The sequence below is a fragment of the Eurosta solidaginis genome, chromosome 3 (genome assembly GCF_040869045.1).
Source record: "Eurosta solidaginis isolate ZX-2024a chromosome 3, ASM4086904v1, whole genome shotgun sequence".
Lineage (NCBI taxonomy): Eukaryota > Metazoa > Arthropoda > Insecta > Diptera > Tephritidae > Eurosta > Eurosta solidaginis.
Genome location: NC_090321.1, coordinates 141,799,860 through 141,821,342, shown reverse-complemented (window position 1 = coordinate 141,821,342; position 21,483 = coordinate 141,799,860). Strand labels below are relative to the sequence as shown.

Below are 21,483 nucleotides of genomic sequence, written 5' to 3'. Positions count from 1 at the left end.
CACAATATTTGAGCCTTTAAAACTTGTTTACAGGAAACAACTTAATCACACAGGTACAGCAGACAAACACACAACAACAAATAAACACAAAACAATTAACACACCAAAACAAAAAATCGACAAAGAAGGTCAAACGACTAAAATCACAGATTTCTACCTACCCCAGTCAGCCACACAAATCGATTAGTAAACCACCCTCGGTTCTAAATGAACACACAGCACATACAAATAACTAAATATACACAAGCATCAATTTGACAATACCTGCTCATATACCTACGAACTATAAATACAGGACAAACGACAACAACAGATCAGAACGAAAATCGACACTGACGATGGCACAACGCCGAAACCGGTTTGTCTCAAAACCAAATTTGACAAGGGATGACGGAAAATCGTTCCAATATACATCATTTCTGTCAATCATTATTTGCTGAAACTGTGCAAATGTATCTTCTGCGCGTGCTCGGGTTTTGTTAGTGTTAGTGAATTGTAGTAGCGTGTGCAAAAAAAGTATTAAAGGGGTCACAACGGGTCACTATATACTTTACCCAACTTCTGCAAACTAATTGTAATAAAATCTCAGTTTAGTCGATTAAACAATGAAAAGGCCAACAAATACAATACAAGGCTTGATGTATTTATTATTTAAACATGCGCTGCAGCCATACAAAGTACATTATTTACATTAAATAGTAAAAAAAAAACAAGGCCAAGAATTCATATTTTTGAAACGAAAAAAATTCAAATATACATACATGTATAAAAATATACTTATACATACATTCGTAGTTGTTGCATTATTTGCTTTTTTTTTGTCGCTTTTTGGTCACTAACGCCCCAATTCTAGTGTGGTAACAACATTCTTCACCACGGTAACGAAATCATGTGCCAACTTTTACACCCTTTTGGTATTCTACCCGCGAAAGTAGCCGGAAAATTTTTTACCCACAAAAGTAGGTGGTTACATCGAAATAACCACACAACAGCTGTTTAGAAAAAGGCAAAACTGAAAAATAAAGAATTGTAAGCGCAAATAAGTAAAGATAATAGTAAAAAAGTGTTGCCTCTTGCTATACATATTTGTTTACATTATGTACTTTCACAGAATAAATTACAATATAGCTATGTAGAAACTCATCATGCATAATATGCATATACACAACCGTTTATTCGTTAACCTCGTATCTACAACCCTACAAGAAACGCTGATAGTTTTACTAAAACACTCACACTTGTAATTGACAATGCTGATCCTGCGATGACGTAAACATTGATACTCAAATTTATGTATGTTCTTTTGTTCGCTCCCACATGTCCGCATGTACCCAACGACAGCCTATAATCATGAAAAAGGACTCAAACTGGGAAAGCTTCGGACACCTGGTACAGAACAAAAGAACATACAGCAGATACCATTATGCATGTGAGACAGATACATAATTCTCAACGGAATTTTATGTATGCGAGAACAGTTTATCCCATTTAATCATGTTGTCACTACTGACTGTCATATGACAATCAAATGATTATCACTGTTCTTTTGTTGTTTTTTAAATTCCGCCATTTTCAACCGACGAAAACCATATAAAAAATAAGTTTAAATCAGGCATGCTTAACCAACGAAACGATATCATTTCGTTACGATAATCAACGTTAATAAACGAAACGAACTCATTTCGTTTCGTTTATTAACGTTAAGATCGTCAAATTAACGAAATGATTTCGTTTCGTTTTCTGCCATATCAAAACGAAATCAAATCGTTTATGTTGATTATTAATTTCAAACTATGCTGGCAAAGCTGATTGATGGCGGAGTCATTAAAGGTGAAAGCATTAGCCAAGCTGATTGCAACTTTTCTCTTGAATTTTGACAGTACGAACATTTCTCAGAGTATTTTTGACATTACCACCAACGAATTACACAAACAAATTACATAGAGTTTGTGTGTGTATGTGCGCTCGTTGTTGCCACCTTACGGCTTCACCATGGCTGTAGCATTGCCAGCACAATTCAAACATAAAGTATCACGTTTTTGTTAACGTTTTTAACGTTAACGAAAGCTTTTCATTTCGGTTAAAAACGAGATACAATTTATTTTGATAATTTCTTTATCGATAATATTTCGAAGTGTTTCAACGGAAACGGTGGAAATTTTTTGATAAACGATTAGCTTAACGTTAAAGTGCATCCCTGGTTTAAATAATGAAAAAGAGAGCATTTCAAAGCTCCATGCTAAAAGAAAAAAAATTGAAAATAATATTAAAAAATACCAAAAGCTGTCGGAATGTGTGGGGCGCACTAAAAAAATTGATACGCGAAAAATAATAGTGGTTAGTGGTGATTCATTTTTAAATGTGTTTCCACATGAGGAAAGCGCTCTTCTGTTGTTTTGTTATTTTCTGAATTTAAATTGAACATTCTGAACTCGAATTCTTATAAAACTAATTATTTTAAACAAATAAGAAACACCTATGCTTTTATCACGTACAAAATTAAAAACGTAATGAAACAAAGTAAATAAAAAGCAAAAAGCTTTGTTTCATTTTTGCCGGAATATAATAATGGTCGTTTATGATAGTATAACAGTCAAACCTGATATCTACAGTAAACTATCATTTATGACACTTTTTGATAGTTAGAGTGTCAGCACTGATCCAGGAAAATGAATGAGAGTGAGCAGTACGGCTATATACTTAATCAGTAGGCCATGTTGGTGTATAAGAAAGAGACAACAACTCACACGTACACAGTTGTTTACATCACATTTGCGCAAGTCCCCTTAAGTTTGTGATAGAAAGTTTGTATGAGGCGCTGATCGTTAGGTTGACATTGCTGATAATCAGATGATAATCATATGATAGTCAGTATTCTTGTAGGGAAGTGAGACATTTTCGGTAAAGCGAACACGGTTGCCACACCATGTTTTCATTTGGGACCAAAATTCATCGAAAAAACGACCAAAATTTTGTTTTAATTCATTAGTATAAAATACAAAATTTTAGGATGTTTCCATATAAAATTTTACTAAACATAGTGAACCCTTTCCTGTAATTCAAGCTGAACAAACAAATATATGTGCATGCAACCAAAAATGGTACTATATTTTGACATAGGATAAGTCTATGTCTTTCACCAACCAAACGTTGTGAACCTAGTTTTGGTCACAACGCTCTTGGTTCTAGCATTATGTTGTTGATTGCAATGAAATAAAATGTATAGTGTAGTTAGGTTTTAGTAAGAAACGGTTCAAAATTTGCGTTCTGGTGTTGCCGAACTACGTATGATGAAAACTCAGTAAATCATAAATGAAACTAGGCAATTTTGTTACTGCTATTTTTATAAATACTTACTTTTTCCCTTGACCTTTAAACTTCTTATCAGAGCCTAGATTCAGTAAGTGTGAGTCATCCCAGGCCTCAGGGGTTCTGCTATCACCTACGGGAATAATTTTATACAAAACATTTCTTCCGAAATCAAATGTTGTTGTTGTTGTTGTAGCGATTAGGTTACTCCCCGAAGGCTTTGGGGAGTGTTATCGGTGTGATGGTCCTTTGTCGGATACAGATCCGATACGCTCCGGTAACACAGCACCTTTAAGGTGCTGGCCCGACCATCTCGGGAACGATTTATATGGCCACATTAAACCTTCAGGCCATCCCTCCCTCCCCACCCCCAAGTTCCATGAGGAGATTGGGGTCGCCAGAGCCTCGTCTGTTAGTGAAACGGGATTCGCCGCTCGAAGGTGAGGTTGACAATTGGGTTGGAGAAGCTATATATTGCGCTACACAACCCCTTGAATCCCTCCGAAATCAAATCTCTTCCTTCTGTCTTCGAGTTAAAATATTTCTTGTGCCAAGATACTTAGTTTTCAATTTCCTTGCGTGGCTTAACACCACAATAGTCCTGGAATTCCTTGAACTCGTTGAGCTGGGTGAGAAAGATTTAAATATCAACGTGCCAAACGAGAAGTAATGCATAGAATGTCTTTGTATAAGTTTTGAAAGTGTTAGGCTCACGGCAGAGTGCTCGCTATAAGATATGCTAGGAGATAGAGTTGGGTCGTTTCGTTCTGAACTTGTTCAATTGAACGGGTCTCTCAACTGAACAAGTGAACTAGATCTTCGATTTCTGTTCATTTTGTTCATTTGTTCTTTTAGTTCGTTTTACTTAATGTTATTCTTTCTCTCTTCTCGTTCGCGAACATTGTAAATTCATAAATACATACGCAGAAATTCACAGTGAGCACGAATGTCGATGATGCCACTTACACAAAAGATATGTGTGGCACTGCTACAAAAAGATATGTGTGGCAAAAAAGAATTCTGTAAAAATGTTTTGACATTTGTGTTCTACAGTTATAACTTATAAGATACAGTTATGTTGAAAAATTTTCTTTAAGTGTTTATAATAAACATAAAATTAAAATATATTTCATGGCTGCAAAAAGAAAGCGTTCTGAGATTTGGAACCATTTTATTGTTGGCGAAGACGGGAAAAGTGGAAAGTGTATTTATTGTAAATCTACATTGAGCATTTCAGGTGGCTCACAAAGTAATCTGGCCCGACATTTAAAGATAAAGCACCCAACAGTTAATTTAGCCCCCGTTCGTCAAGAAATATCATCGTTGAATCCTCAACAGGCAGCGTCAAGTTCTGCGATGATATCTATTACTGGCCAACAAATAATTACTAATTTTATTCACCGGCCACCTCCAACTAGAAAAGTAGAGTTAATTGACCGCCAGGTTCTTAAAATGGTAGCGAAAAGCAATCATGCTCTTAGCATTGTAGAAGAGCCCCAGTTCAAGAACTTAGTTGAAATGATCGCTCATTGCCCAGGATACAAGCTACCTACGCGCAAAAGCTTATCAAATTTAATTTTGTCAAACGTTTATAATGAGCTAAAGGCGAAACTACATACCGAGGTGCGCTTGGCAAATGCTGTTTGCTTGAGCACAGATGCATGGACGTCGAGAGCAAATCAAAGTTATATTGCAGTAACCGCACATTTTGTAGAGCCGGAGCAGGGTTTATTAAAATCACATCTTATAGCTTGTATCGAATGTGTGGAACGCCATACCAGTGACAACCTATGTGCGACATTAAAAAAAATTATGTATGAGTGGGAAATTTCCAACAAAATTACTGCTGTTGTATCAGATAACGCGCCAAACATTATTGCAGCGATAAAATTAGGAGGCTGGCGTTCAGTCCCATGTTTCGCGCACACTTTAGACTTAATAGTTCAAAAAGCGTTGCTGGAAATAGACAATATTAAAACAAAGTCAAAAGCTATTGTAGAGTTTTTCCATCGCAGCACTAGTGGTTTACAGAAACTAAAGGAAACGCAAAAGCAGCTAAACTTGCCCGAATTAAAGTTGAAGATTGATGTGCAGACTCGATGGAATTCCACTCATGAGATGTTTGACCGTCTATTAAAGATTAAAGATGCTTTAGCCGTAGTTCTGCCTCGAACTAAACCTGATTTATGTATGACTCAGCAGGATTGGGATGCCATAGAAGAAATAATACCTGTATTGAAACCATTTTATGAAGTGACTGTAGAGTTGTCTGCTGAGCAGAACGTTACTCTTTCAAAGGTTGTCTAGACGCAATGTGTGTATTTACGCTTATATTTTATGAGTGTTTTTTTATTTACAGGTCCTTATAATTTGTAAAATTCTTAAGAAATTGATAGCAGCGGTAGTTTCCACATCAGAAGTAGTACGTGGTGTCTTAAGAGTATTACAATCAGAGATGCTGACACGTTTTTCCAAAATAGAAACTAACTTTTTATATGCAGAGAGTACAATACTCGACCCTCGATTCAAGAGACATGGTTTTAAGAATGAGGATGCATACAAAAAAGCATTAGACGACTTTAAGAAAAAATTTGCATCAATGCAACAAACAGAAAGCACCACGGTTCAAGAAGTTAAAATATTTCAACAGAACGTGGGCACTGTTCAACCGGGCCAGAGCATTTGGGACGAGTACGACTCTGAATTTGCTTTGATAACCTCTTCGACGAATAAAACCGTAGCAGCAACACGAGAACTTGATAAGTATTTAAACGAAGAATATATTAGTAGAGGAAATGATCCATTGAAGTGGTGGTGTGAGCGGAAAAAGATATATCCCCGCTTATATACCTTTGCTATGAAACGACTGTGTGTGGTTGCAACTTCTGTACCATGCGAGAGAATTTTTTCAGTCGCTGGTCAAATTATTAACGACAGAAGAACCCTTTTATTACCTGAAAAATTGTCACAACTAACTTTTTTACATAATAATATGTAAGCGATTTCATCTACGTTTATGTTTAATTTCCTTTGTATTTTAGTCCGATCAAATTAGATATTCGAAACTGTATACATTAATGAAAAACATCTTTTGTAAGAAAGTAATTATTACATTTATTAAACTTGAAAAGTTCATATTTACAATTTGTGTCTGTACTCTTCAATATCCTGGATTTCCGAAATTTGTTACTTTTTTTGAAGTTAATTATACATATATATATTAACTTATTTATTCATAACACATTTAAATATACCTACACAAAGCACTGCTGCATACACACCCCCATCTATACTTGCTGGCTTTTTTCGCGGGTGCAAACAGCAGTGAAAAAATTTGCTTGAAAAAAAAAGAACAGATGAACAAAAAGAACAACTTGTTCGTTCATCAGAAAAAGAACAAAAGATTCGAATCTCTGAAATGAACGAAAAAGCACAACTCTACTAGGAGAGAAGCAATTTTTATTTTCATATATTTTACATAGTGTTGTATAACCGATCGAAATGTCTAGCCGTTATTAATCTATATATATAAAAAGAAGTGTACATTTTGATTGTCACTCCATAACTCGAGAACGGCTCGACAGATTGCCATGAAATTTTTAGGAAAGATACAGGAAGGAGAGATGATGGTTAGTTGATTTTGAAATCCCAAATCGGTTTAGCCATATGTATAAAAAATCAAATTCTGTGTGTGTGTGTGTTGGCTATGGAAACGTATTTCCCACACATCAATCATCACCTCATTTTGGCTATGGATTCCCTCGACCAACGGGAAGGTTTTAGGCTAAAAATAATTTCGATATATAAAAAGGGCGTGGCACCTCCCATACAAATGGAATCTTTGGTACTGCATACCTTTGAAGGTATACATGCCAGAACGTTGAAATTCAATGAGGAGTTATATGAGGTCAATCCCTAACACCACCAAGAAAATGCGGAATTTGGAGAAAGGGGGCGTGGCACCTCCCATACAAATGGAATCTTTAGTAATGCATAACTTTGAAGGTATACATGCCCGAATATTGAAATTCAGTAAGGAGTTATATGAGGTCAATCCCTAACACCACCAAGAAAAGGCGGAATTGGGAAAAAGGGGGCGTGAAACCTCACATTCAATGGAATCTTTGGTACTGCATAACTTTGAAGGTATACATGCTATAACATCGAAATTCAGTAAGGAGTTATATGAGGTCAATCCCTAACACCACCAAGAAAATGCGGAATTGGGAAAAAGGGGGCGTGGCACCTCCCATACAAATGGAATCTTTAGTAATGCATAACTTTGAAGGTATACATGCCAGAACATTGAAATTCAGTAAGGAGTTATATGAGGTCAATCCCTAACACCACCAAGAAAAGGCGGAATTGGGAAAAAGCGGGCGGGAACCTCCCATTCAAATGGAATCTTTGGTACTGCATAACTTTGAAGGTATACATGCCAGAACATTGAAATTCAGTAAGGAGTTATATGAGGTCAATCCCTAACACCACCAAGAAAAGCGGAATTGGGAAAAAGGAGGCGTGGAACCTCCCATTCAAATGGAATCTTTGGTACTGCATAACTTTGAAGGTATACATGCCAGAACATTGAAATTCAGTAAGGAGTTATTTGAGGTCAATCCTTAACACCACCAAGAAAATATGGAATTCGGAAAAAGGGGGCGTGGCACCTCCCATACAAATGGAATATATTATACTGTATATATCTGGATGTCGTAATGGTAGGATAATTAAAATTGGTAAGGAGCTATGTGACGTTAAGTCCTAAAACCTCCAGTAAAATGTGGAATGGGGAAAAACTATGGTTGCCGTACAAACTTAAGTTATTTTAACACCTAAAGTTTGACTGCATTGTTGAGTTTAGCTGTTATGCCTTTTGGACGTTTAGTAATCTGCCGCTGTTAAAAAAATTGTTTAGCTTCAGTCTATCTACATCTTCTATAAAAATCAAATTCTGTGTGTGTGTTCCCTATGAAAACGTGTTTGCTATACTTCGATCATCACCAAATTTTGGCTCGAGGTTCCTTCGATCAAGACGAAAGTTTTTCATATTTCAGAATTAAGAATTTTAAATTTAAATGTTTTTGTTTTTTGGCTATGCGAAAGAACTATCTTAGCTACCAAAAATGATCATGTTAACAAAATCAATGATCGCTTTCAAAATCAATTTCCTGGTGAAGTGACGAAATATAAATCGATCGACACAGTTACAGATGAAGATAAAATTGTGAATTTTCCGAATGAATTTCTATACTCCTTAGAACCAAAGGGAATGCCTGCGCATATATCAACTTTGAAAATTGGCTCACCAGTCATGCTTCTTCGGAATGTAATCAAAGCAACAATCATCAGCGGTAAAAGCAATACAATAATATAAAATAAGATACAATAAGATACAAGAATAAAATGTTTTAACAGAAAATTTCACCAAATATGCGTACAAAATTCAATTCAATTTACAGAACAATAAATTAAATTGTCAACAAACAAAACAGAAAAAATAACGCAACATCCATTCGATCTCGGGCGTTACAACGTGCGCCTGGTAAAGCTAGTATTATTATAAAACAAGAGTTTTTTTTTGATTAGTCGGTTATTTCATCAACAATTAACGACAATGTGTTTGCTAACACTTTTCTTTTTAATGCCTGGCATAAATTACTATATCCTAGGTGAAATATTATTGTTCTGGTACGTTTTATTGACTGAGCAATTTTTTATGGTGAGAGTTCCATTGAAGTAAATTCAAAATTATATGAGGGCTAACGAAAGTGTGGCGAATTTTAGGACAATATTGTGAATTTCTACCTGAGTGAAAAGAAAGAAAAGTACCAATCGTGGCTACTGCCTAAAAAGGTCCAAAATTGAAGAAAAGGGACCAGCGGACCAAATGGGATTGGAACAGACCTTTTTGGTCTAAATGGACCAAAGTGGCAACCGTGAAAGCGAAGAAAACTACCTTTCAAATTTCACCACAGACACTGGTGAGTTTTTCAGTGATGACAGCGTTACCACTTTGGCCAGAATCGCGGATAAAAGAACTGGTAACGCTATTCGGTTACATAATGTTCTGGGTACTATTTTGCCGGTAACGCTCAGAATCGGGGCGTAAGGGCTCATTTACATACGTATATCTGCGCACTCAGTACAAATCGATAATGCTATTCTCCGGAGTTCTTAAAACAATAAAAATTTTATAATACTAATGGAAAATAGCTTACTTTTTCATTTGGACAAGGAAATAGCCTAATGTACAATATTGATAGAAGCAAAACGGCTTGTTGAAATATACATATATTTAACGACAGCCTTGAGATGTTGTCTCCTTCTCTCGTTGTACATCTGTACTGTAATGTTTGACAGGCTGCAGAGTTCTGTAGTAGTGATATAGAAGTATTACATATATGACTTAATCAGAGTGTGAAGGCCAAAACGGTTTTATACAGCAATACTTTTACGCCAATTACACGGCACAAGTATCCTTGTGCCAATTACCAATTTGCACAAGGATTTGCCCGGTGTGTGCAGTGTTTGCGCTATTTGCGCAGAGAACTGCGCCAAAATCAAAACGATTTTGATATTTACGCATGCTGCAAAAATTGCACATGCTTTTTTCTTCGTGTGTGGTGAATGTTATACAGTTTACCTGTGGTTTCTGATAACATAACATCGCTTAAAAATTTTATTATCGAAGGCGTAAAGACCATATCTAGCTTGTACCAGGAATTCAATAAAAGTGAAAAAGCGTAATTATAAATAAAATGGAAAATAAACGCTTCTGGTGCCAGTTTTTTGACTTGTATCGTGAATTACCAGCACTGTGGAAAATAAGGAGTGCTGATTACAGCAATAGAACGCTAAAAAGCTAAAATTCATCTTATTGCCACAATCTTTCGGTTCCATATATTTAGGTAAAATTTTCAGATGTCCTGCAGCATTTGTAGGTGATAATGCGATCTTTTTTCTATTGCAGGTGAAACATTTGCTAGCTACATTTGTGTGCATAACTGCACCACCTATTCTGTGGATGGTGTTACTGTTAAAGCCGATTTTCAATCTAATACATTAAAACCCTGCGACTAGAGAACACTGTTGGAAAATTAGATATTGTATGGCGCTCGAATCTTGGCGAAAAAGGACGTTTGCAAACGAGTCAATTGCAACGATTGGTATGTGCATATCAAGAACACTGAAATAGTTGATTCAATAACAATATTAATATTACCATTGGTTTTATATTTCAGCCCTTTGAATACAAAGATGTACGCCTCGAAGTTATTGATGCACAAAATATTGTCAAAATAGGTGAAGCTTTTACGTTTGTTTGTCGTTTGTCCAATACTGCAGAAGGTCCAATGGATTTAGTCGTCAAATTAGAAACACAACTTGAACTCAATTGTGATTATAGTGGTGCTGCAGAGTTTTCAATTGGTAAATTAGCATCAGGTGAACAACGTGAATTTCCGCTTACGGTGTGTCCAGCGCGTTTGGGACTTATCAAAATTAGTCCGTTGCTACTAACAAATATACTACAAAAGGAACAGTATATTATAGAAAAAGTGGTTGATGTATTTGTTGTAGATACAGATTATCATGAAGATGAAGCATTCCAAGTTAATAAATTTGTACGTTACGATAATGCAAGGCCAAAGCAAATGGAGGAACGTACGCTGCAGCTGCAAGTGGTTTGAGACAAGTTTTAAAGGACATGTACATATAAGCCATTTATAAGGTGTTGATGTGTTTGGAGAAACATTTGAAATTGCTGGAAGTATTTCGTATAGGAAATGTGTAAGCATTTAGCAAACATTAGAAAAGCTATTGTTTGTATTTAATAGGTTTAAATAAAAATGTTACACTGTAAATTTAATCATAATTATCATACCGATGGGTTTGTATCACTGCGTTCACTGAACTTTGGACATCTTTTTTTATTTGTTGGAAAGGGTTTCTTAAGTTCATCTAAAATTTTTTCTTCCATTCAATCGGGTGGTATAAATTTGCCCCGTAAACTAGTTTTTGTTGTTGTAGCAATGTTTCGCCCCACCTAATAGCTGCGACCGATCACAAATTGTCATCAATATCCTCTAACGGGAGTCCAAGGAAACTTGCTGTTTCGACAGGGGTGAACCATAGTGAAAGGGGTGTTAGAGGCGTTGGTTCCACATTACAATTAAAGGGATGGTTGGTGTCATGTGAGGACACATTGCAAGCGGGGCATACATTTTGTATGTCGGGGTTGATTCCGGATATGTAAGAGTTTAACCTGTTACAGTATCCAGAACGAAGTTGAGCCAGAGTGACTCGTGTTTCCCTGGGGAGTATGCGTTCCTCTTCCACAAGTTTTGGGTACTGTTCCCTGAGTACTGGATCTAAACTGTTTTCAATTAGAAAAAAAACTCAGATAACTTCGACTGCCTGCGCTAAAGCAATTTTATTTTTCCTTTTTATTTCTGTTACCATTGTGTACACCCGCCGGCGTACGATGCTATGGTAACTACTTCTGGTAGGGAAGGGAACTTGAGGTACTCATAATTAACCACTGGTTGGTTCATACATTTTTTTATTTTGACTCATAAATACAAATGTTAATACATATTATATTAGTTGCTTATTACTATTGGCATTTTTGTTTACGAGTTTATTATACACTTTATCTTGCCATGGAACCGTGCCAACAGAACTAAAATATATTCTAAATTTGTTTCTCATATGTTTTGCATTTGCGGATGCATTTCTAATTGCTGTGGAACTTAAAGAATCTAAGACATCTCCCTTTTCTTGCGATCCAGGTGTTTCGAAAGCTTCTGTGGTTTCCACATTTGAACAGGGCTCAGCAGTAAAATATGTTTCACATTTTGATTTACGCAAGAAGTTGTGCAAATAACAACACGCCAAAACAAATTTTGTGGATTTATCTGGAGAGAAATTTAAAGTATTCAAAAGGATTCTAAAACGCGAAACCAAGATTCCGAAAACATTTTCGACCAATCCACGTGCGCGCGATAGCCTATAATTAAATATTATATCACTCTTTTCGAGGGAGTTGTGGCTGAAAGGTTTCATTATATTTTCCATTAGTGGAAATGCGTCGTCAGCAACAAACACAAATGGCATTTTTTCATTATATCCTGGAAGCAATTCAGGTTTTGGTAGTCGTAATTTATTTTCTTTAAGCTGCTTGAAAAACTTACTTACTTACTTACTTAATTGGCGCTTAACCGTCTAAACGGTTATGGCCGTCCAACAAGGCGCGCCAGCCGCTCCTTCGCTCCGCCAACCGGCGCCAATTGGTCACACCAAGGGAGTTTAAATCGTTTTCCACCTAGTCCTTCCAACGGAGTGGGGGCCGCCCTCTACCTCTGCTTCCATAGGCGGGTTCCGATAGAAACACTTTCTTGGCCGGAGCATCATCTTTCATTCGCATAACATGGCCTAGCCAGCGCAGCCGCTGCGTTTTAATTCGCTGGACTATGTTGATGTCTGCGTATAGCTCGTACAGCTCATCATTAAATCTTCTTCGGTACTCGCCATCGCCAACGCGTAGAGGTCCATAAATCTTTCGAAGAACTTTTCTCTCGAACACTCCCAAAGCCGCTTCATCTGCTGTTGTCATGGTCCCTGCTTCTGCCCCATATAGCAGGACGGGTACGATAAGTGACTTGTAGAGTATGATTTTCGTTCGCCGAGAGAGGACTTTACTTTTCAATTGCCTACCTAGTCCAAAGTAGCATTTATTGGCAAGATTGATTCTTCGCTGGATTTCAGTGCTGATGTTGTTGCTAGTGTTGATGCTGGTTCCCAAATAAACGAAGTCTTTTACTATTTCGAAATTATGGCTGCCAACAGTAGCGTGGTTGCCAAGGCGCATATGCGCTGACTCTTTGCTCGATGACAGCAGGTACTTCGTTTTGTCCTCATTCACCATCAAACCCATCTTTACCGCTTCTTTTTCCAGCTTGGAGTAAGCAGAACTAACAGCGCGGGTGTTTAGGCCGATGATATCAATGTCATCAGCATATGCCAGTAATTGCACGCTTTTATAGTATATTGTTCCAGTGCGGTTAAGTTCTGCAGCTAGTATAATTTTCTCCAGCATCAAATTAAAGAAATCGCACGATAGGGGGTCACCCTGTCTGAAACCTCGTTTAGTTTCGAACGGCTCGGAGAGGTCCTTCCCAATTCTGACTGAAGAGGTGATGTGTGTCGATTCTCTTTTCACGGGTTTTTTTCCAAGATTTGGCGCATTGTGAAAATCTGGTCGATGGTAGATTTACCAGGTCTGAAGCCGCACTGATAAGGTCCAATCCGCCGGTTCACGGTGGGCTTCAATCTTTCGCACAATACATTTGAAAGGACCTTATATGCGATATTAAGAAGGCTGATTCCACGATAGTTGGTGCATTTTGCAGTATCCCCCTTCTTGTGGACTGGGCAAAGAACACTTAGATTCCAACCGTCGGGCATGCTTTCGTCCGCCCATATTTTGCTAAGAAGCTGCTGCATGCGCCTTACCAACTCCTCGCCGCCGAACTTGAATAGCTCCGCAGGCAATCCATCAGCGCCCACGGCCTTGTTTTTCAATCTGGTTATTGCTATTCTAACTTCGTCATAATCGATTGCGAGATCGGGTTCTTCATCTCTGCGCGGTGAATTGCTGCCTCCATTTAGGAGAGCAGAGAAGTGTTCCCTCCATAATCTAAGCACTCTCTGGACATCAGTTACAAGGTCGCCGTTTTCATTCCTACAGGAGTTTGCCCCGGTTTTAAAACCTTCCGTTTGTCGCCGTATTTTTTGGTAGAATTTTCGGGCGTTATTCCTGGTGGCTAGCAGCTCAAGCTCCTCGCACTCACGCCTTTCTGCTTCTGCTTTTTTCTTCCTGAAAAGGCGTCCCGCTTCCCTTTTCAACTCACGATAGCGTTCACACACTCCTCTTGTCGCGCTCGCTTTTAACGTAGCCCTGTAGGCAGCGTCTTTTCTTCCGGTTGCAACGCGGCATTCTTTATCATACCAGTTGTTTTTTCGTGGCCGCCGGTAACCAATTTTTTCCTCGGCGGCAGTATGAAGTGCTTTGGAGATATGCTCCCACTGCTCCTGTATTCCTTCAGGATGAGTTGTGCCCTCAGAGAGCAGGTGTGAGAGTCGAGTTGCGAAACCATTGGCAGTCTGTTGTGATTGAAGCTTTTCGACGTCTAGCTTTCCTTGTGTTTTTTGTTCCTTGTATTTAGCCGCGTTGAGGCGGGTGCGTATTTTGGCTGCAACGAGATAATGGTCCGAATCGATGTTAGGTCCTCGGATCGTTCGCACATCTAAAACACTGGAGGCATGCCGTCCGTCTATCACAACGTGATCGATCTGATTGCGAGTATTTCGATCAGGAGACAGCCATGTAGCTTGATGTATCTTTTTATGCATGAACCTCGTGCTTGATATGACCATGTTTCGAGCACCGGCAAAGTCAATCAGCCTCAGTCCGTTAGGAGAAGTTTCATTGTGTAGGCTGAACTTTCCGACTGTAGGGCCAAAAACACCTTCTTTGCCCACCCTGGCGTTAAAGTCGCCAAGCACGACTTTTATATCATGACGGGGGCAGCGCTCGTATGTGCGTTCTAATTGTTCATAAAAAGTGTCTTTCACCTCATCGTCTTTCTCCTCTGTCGGCGCATGGGCGCAGATGAATGATATATTAAAAAATTTTGCTTTTATTCGAATAGCGGCGAGACGCTCGTCCACAGGCGTGAACGCCAGCACTTGGCGACAAAGTCTCTCTCCCACCACGAATCCGACGCCGAAACTGCGCTTATTCGCATGGCCACTCCAATATATGTCACAATTTTTGATCTTCTTTCTTCCTTGCTTCGTCCAACGCATTTCTTGGATGGCGGTGATGTCAGATTTTGCTTTGACGAGGACATCAACCAGCCGGGCATCTGCACCAATCCCATTCAGGGAGCGGACGTTCCAGGTGCATGCCCTCAATTCATTGTCCTTCAAACGTTTGCATTGGTCTTCATCAATAGAGAGTGTATTTATCCGAGGCTTGTTGTTATATTTCATTGGAGTATGGTTTTACGTGGCGGGTCCCAAGCCCAGCGCACAACCCGCTCAGCGGGGGTGAAAATATTACTTGGCACGTTTATATAGCGAGCCGCTTGCTCCAAGACAGACGCCCGCTTGGTTTGACTAAATAAACCAGCATCTGAAGCTCTTCCATTTGCACCAACATCGACCATCAAAAATTCATAATTTGCGTTTACTACAGCCATCATAATAATAGAGAAGTGCTTTTTATAATTAAAGTAAAACGACCCCGACCCAGGTGGTTTTTTTATGTTAACGTGCTTGCCGTCAATCGCACCGATGCAGTGGGGAAAATTCCATCGCTGGTTAAAGGCGTTTGCTTCCATCTTCCACTCGTTTTCATTTGTTGGCAACTGTAAGATGATTGAAATGTACTAATTGTTTAAAATATGTAACAAATACCTTTATGTAGTCTTTTAGCTCTTCTATTATAGCATCACAAGTCTCGCTTACAATCTTGCCGATAGCTTGTGGAGAAATTGCTGTAAGGAATTTTAGGTCCTCAAAACTATTGCCGCTTGCCAAAAAACGCAATGTTAAAGTTAAACGATGACGCGCAGGAATAGCTTTCCTCATCACAGTGTCTCGTTTATTAATTCGATGCGCTACTTTAGACAAAAGTACTTCAAATGTTTCTTTATCCATTCTTACATAATTTTTAAAGTCACGTTGAGACGTAAACTCAAGTTCCCGAAGTAATTTTTTCTGTCCCAATACATTTCGTTTTTTATACCACAATTGTGACCAAATCCGTTTACCCTTTTGCTTTCTTTTCTTTCTTTTTAATGCAATCGAAAGAAGTAAAGCCACACTTGCCTTCTTTATGCAATTAGAACACATGATTCGTTTGTTGCGCTAGTTTAAAAATGAATATTACGCAGTGTTTTTGAGCCGTGTATGTCAAAATTCTCCTTTGCACAAATTTCGTCGTTTTATATTTGCGCACTGCTTTTGTGTCGTGTATGGGCCGTATTTGCCTCACAACGCGACAATGTACTTCGTAATGCCGAAGTACTTATATGTATATGTATTTAATGTGGAAGCCTGCATTTGAGAACACGGTTGCCACCTCCGTCCATTTGGACCAAAAATGGTCCTTCCAACCCCATTTGGTCCGCAGGTCCTTTTTTCTCAATTGTGGTCCATTTTCGGCACGGTACTTTTATTTCTTTTTCACTGAAACAAAAATTCAAAATACTGCTAATAAAATTTCCCACAAATTTATAAACCCACATATAATTTTCAATTTACTTCAATGGAATTCTTACCATGAAAATTGCTGTCAATAAAATGTAACAGAACAATGTAATTTCACCTGGGAGATAATTTAGGCGAGGCATTAAAAAGAGAAGTGTTGAATGGTCGGGCAGACACATTGTCATTAATTTTTGATGAAACAACGGGATTATCAGGAAAAATACTTGTTTTAGTGGTTACATATTTGAATCGGTTATCAAACACTTTTCGTGATATATTAACTAGTCGAGCAAAAAAACTTTATCTCAAATACTAGTGTGTTTTGCGTAAAACTATTCCCTTAGGTATTTGCAGAGCTCCATAAGCTTCAATCACAACATTGTTAACTAGTTTCTCGTACCTAATTACATGTAATCCGGTTCAGTTGTTACACAGTTGAAACTTTTAAGACGCTTGATTTTGAGTCTGAATTCAAAACTCACACTTACTGTATCTAGGATCTGGTATGAAGTTTAAACTGTTAGGAAAAAAGTCAGCATCTATAAAAATAGCATTAATACAATTGCTTAGTTTCATTTATGATTTACTGAGTTTGCCACAACGCAAATATTTTAACCGTTCCTTTCTAAAACCTAACTGCGCTGCTATACATTTTATTTCATTGCAATCAAGCAAAACTAAGTTAACAACGTTTGGTTAGTGAAAGACATAGACTTATCCTAGAATTGTGAAAATGCAATACCTAAAGGTACATTGTATACTTGTTTGTGCACTTTGAATTAAGGCCAAGTTCCTCCTTTATTAAAATTTTATATAGGAAACCACGGAAACATCCTAAAATATTTGCTTTTTATAACGAATACGACACTCTTGTAATTTGCCGAATTGTTTGTAAACCAATAAAATAAAAATAAAATTTGGTCCTTTTTTTAGTCTGGTCGCTTTTCGGTGAATTCTTGTCCTAAATGAAAACATGGTGTAGCAACCGTGTTTGAAAATGCATGTGACAGGTTGCATTTTTCAGAACTTGATTTTTTTTATATAATGAAATAGTAGTATGCAACCGACTGCCATAGTAGTAGACATGTAAATGAATATTATGAACAAAGTTTAAAACTAAAAAAGTTTCTTTGAAATATGATCTAAGGGAAGGTGCACACGAGGCTTAGCTTCATAGACGCGTGATAAATAACACGTGAAGCAATTACGCTTAAGGTGACTTTTGCGTCGTTTTGGCACTTGCCTTGCGTCTACATCAGACTTTGAACACATGCGCTTTAATTGCTTCAATCCATAAGCAACGCAACGCCAACGTCGAATCAACACACAAATAATTAAAAACTTACGTTGTTCTTATAATTTCTTGCATTTTATGAAAAATATCCGAGTTTCTATCGCCGTGCCATTAAATAAAATACATAATTTTGTATTCATGTCGATTTTGTGATCGATCTGCAGAGACGGCGGAACATATCCTACTGGAATGCGACGCAATCTGACGAGGGCACAACAGACCAATGGTCGCAGTGCAATCCTCAATAAATTTTCGATCTATCTGTGGCAGGGACACTTTTAACGTGGTTTATTTCAAAGTGTCACTTTTATTTGACAAATCAGTGAACGATTTCTTTCAAATAAATTGCTTGTTATCGTTAACCGAAGATGGTGAAAACGGCCCCTGAAATTGTTACCTTATATAGCGAGAAACTTAAGATATAATGGATAGGTATAAAATGCATAAAATTGTTACGGTCTGCTGCTACGGTCTACGGCTATGATCCACTTGGGAGCGTATTCACGCGAACACACCTAGCGATGTGGCGAAAGTTGCGTTAAAAAATATCGAAAAACAAGGAAAAGACAGACCGGCCATCACTAGCGAAAAAGAGGGGATTGAGTTTCCGGCAAGATAAGTGTGTGGAGGTACGTAAAAATTTTAAGAATCGAAAAACATCCTCGCCGGCTGTGCACTTACCCAAGGAACTGTCTAAAAACGAGGAAAGAGTCAATAGCGCAAAGCACCGAAACAGTTCTTTGCGATAAATCTCGCTTTACGCGGCTATTTTGGGTGATAATAAACGCTATACAGGTTATGTTGTGTGGACACAAGGTCCAGTTGAAGTAGGTCGGCGTTCGCAGTCATACTTAGCGAGATAAACCTCTTCCTCTACGTTTACTAAGAACACTACCACCTGCGGAAAAGCGTTCGACACCACCAACGGCGCCTACTATTATCACGGGCGTCACCATCAGTAGTATCTCCCCCAACCCATCCATTAGCGCCAACCACGAGCGCACAACCACCAGACGTACCGCCACCGCCAGCTGCAACGCACACAGAGGAGCCGCGAGCATAGGCCTGCGGCCACTAATGTAACACCTACAACAGGCGGTACCACCGACAGCAATACTAGCCGCACCTTCATCATCTACGTCCATATCGGCTATAATAATACTAGCGCAATCCTATCAGCTACGACTATAACGGCTATAATAATACTAGCGCAATCCTATCAGCTACGACTGTAACGGGTACAACAATATAGCCGAATCTTTATCAGCTACGACCATACGGGCTACAATATATCGGCTACCGTGACAACCACCGGGCAGCGAACCTAGGCCTGCGGCCAGGCCAACTGCGACAGTGAATATCAGCGGGTAAAGCGGTGAGTCCGTTCCTTTATATTTTGCCTACGTTTGAGTGAATTTATGAATAGCTCTACAAGTTTTTTTTTACGAAACCAAGAAGGTTTGCCACCGGCACCAGGTCGATGAGGAATAACCAAAGCATACACACCACCCTATATGAAATGGTCATATAGCTAAAGCAAGCAAAACTATGTACAACATTTAGATAATTCGCTTGTAAATGTTTTGATTTTGTATTCGACATATTTTACCGAGTTAAAAGGTTAGATAAATTGGTTTGAACCGTGGGTTAGATTGTAATATGTAAAGGCTCGTAGAATGTAGGATGTCGTACATACACCTGCGAGCAATAAAATTGCAGCAAAAATGATACGCAATTTTTATCATTTTCAAAGCAAAATTCTCATTGTTGTATGGAACGAAATTATATATATGATAGTTAATCATTAACCTTGGAAATCTCGTAAATTAGATGGGTTTCAACGTATGTTTACGAGCTTTATACGGTTAACTGGATTTGGGACTTTTCATTAGCTATTTTACGATTATTATCTCTATATATTTAGGTCTAAAATAAATTTTAAGAATAACGCAAAAAGAGCACTAGCCGCTATGGCTATCAGCTCGGCGTTATTATATTAAAGTAATATACCAGTTGGAAAAAAAAAGTTTTGACTGTTGTATAGAATAAAAATGTGTAGCTTCGGTGATCACTACTATAAATTTGAATGTACAGAACAAGAGTCCTAGTTTAGTGAGCATCACTGTAAATTTTAACATCTAATTTTGTATTAATAATAAGTCTTACACATATCCTTAAATGAAACAAAAGTTAACAATGACCTTACTAGTTTAGTTGTCGAATGAAATTTTTTTTCTGCCTCCATTACAAAATTTTATTAAGGAGGGAATTTAAAAATAAAAACAATGATATTCTACATATGCCCACAACGAAGTGAGCAAGTATAAGGAAGCTTCCATTTATATACATGCATACATTTAAGTTGTGATGGTCTAATCATTCTTGAATTTAGTACACAAGTAAATATTACCTTGATTTAACACAAGTTTTACGCCAACAGAAAGAAATATAAATATATGTGTTCATTTTACTAATCACTCCTGGTGAATCTCTTTTTTTTTGTACGGCATCATTTCATTCACTTTTAACGTACCTACCTTTAAACTTATGTAAACTTAATCGTAATCATAAGGAATAAGCAGTAATTGCCATGAATTATAAATAAATTGTATTTAAAATGGGAATGCTGACTTCCTTATTTGTTTAGAAGGCACTTAGGGCATACAGGTAAGGGGCCACCGAAATTTAGGTGCGTCGGTGGCCATGGATTTTGAGGGTGGGCATAGCACCGGGCGTCGCAACAACACCCGCGGCGCCCCTCTATATATTCGGCCCTTTATGTTTATTTCCCTTTTGGTTCTTTTATTTTTTTTCTCTTTGATTTTATCGTTTAGTAACCGGTCATGTCCGGTTCGGTAATTTTTCTTGCGTCAGTTTTTGAATTTTGAATTTAGATTTTTGAATTTTTTGAATGTTAACGGTCTGTCCGTGGCATCCGGTTCGGCCGGATGTCGTTTCAGTTTGAAGTTATAAGCGTTTTGAGTCGGCCTCTGCGCTTCTGCCAGGTTTTTTTTTGAATTTGACAGCTGTTCGTTTTGATAGGCGTGATAGGAACTTTTTTCTGTTTATGGCGCAGGAACAGTAAGGTTGGCAAGGACCCGCGCCAGCCGACAATGACTAGCCACTGTGCACCACAACATCATGCCGACCGCCTTCCTTACTGCTTCCACAATAAATGCGTTTCCATAACAAAATAATTTCATTTAATTTCATGATTAATGACTACATTTATACGTGTTTCATTTATTTTCATTGAGCAATAAATCGCAAAAATAAAAATTATGTTATTAGCCGTTTTTTTCACACGCGTATAGGTCTACGTTTGCGCGTGAAAAAAAAAAACGCCTATCCTCGCTTAGATAATGATTAGGAGACCCATCTAGCGGCAGTGGTTAAATAACTACAGCTACAGCACAGGGTGTACCGAAAAGCGGAGACACAACCCTCTGATGGCCATAGGGTATAACATATAGCTGAATCAGTTGCGATGGATTGCGGACACACATAGAATACATAGAATTAATGTAGAGGGTGAAACAAAGACACATATTTCAGTTACATCTGAGTATAATGCGTATTGAAATTTAGTAGGACAAATTTTA

The 21,483-nt window shown here is 38.0% G+C and overlaps 2 protein-coding genes and 1 long non-coding RNA gene across 8 annotated transcripts in view; 1 reads left to right on the top strand and 2 right to left on the bottom strand.

Moving 5' to 3' along the window:
• The window catches only part of phyl (phyllopod), a 413,007-nt gene that overhangs the window by 125,092 nt on the left and 266,432 nt on the right, over positions 1-21,483 (bottom strand). The window contains exon 2 of one of the 6 annotated variants that reach the window (XM_067773133.1): positions 952-1,012. The exons of the other annotated variants lie outside the window; for them this stretch is intronic. The gene's annotated coding sequence lies outside the window, so the exon portion shown is untranslated. The remainder of the gene's footprint in view (positions 1-951; positions 1,013-21,483) is intronic. 6 annotated transcript variants of the gene reach the window in all.
• LOC137244310 (uncharacterized) lies at positions 9,956-10,656 on the top strand. Its single transcript, XR_010950892.1, has 3 exons — positions 9,956-10,220; positions 10,283-10,478; positions 10,554-10,656. It is a non-coding gene; the product is annotated as an uncharacterized lncRNA (long non-coding RNA).
• On the bottom strand, positions 11,691-16,191 carry LOC137243236 (putative nuclease HARBI1). Its single transcript, XM_067770677.1, has 3 exons — positions 15,793-16,191; positions 15,534-15,743; positions 11,691-12,486 (listed from the first exon to the last, which is right to left on the bottom strand). Exons 1-3 carry the CDS (start codon positions 16,033-16,035, stop codon positions 11,908-11,910), a joined length of 1,032 nt encoding a protein of 343 aa, XP_067626778.1. The 5' UTR covers positions 16,036-16,191; the 3' UTR covers positions 11,691-11,907.

Bases quoted from the DNA above. Each gene is read 5' to 3' on its own strand.
- LOC137243236 (XM_067770677.1), bottom strand. From the start codon at position 16,035: ATGGATAAAGAAACATTTGAAGTACTTTTGTCTAAAGTAGCGCATCGA. The intron at 15,744-15,792 runs GTATTTGTTACA...ATCATCTTACAG, and splicing joins AGCTAAAAGACTACATAAAG to TTGCCAACAAATGAAAACGA. The intron at 12,487-15,533 runs GTTGGTGCAAAT...TTTTTCAAGCAG, and splicing joins ATGAATTTTTGATGGTCGAT to CTTAAAGAAAATAAATTACG.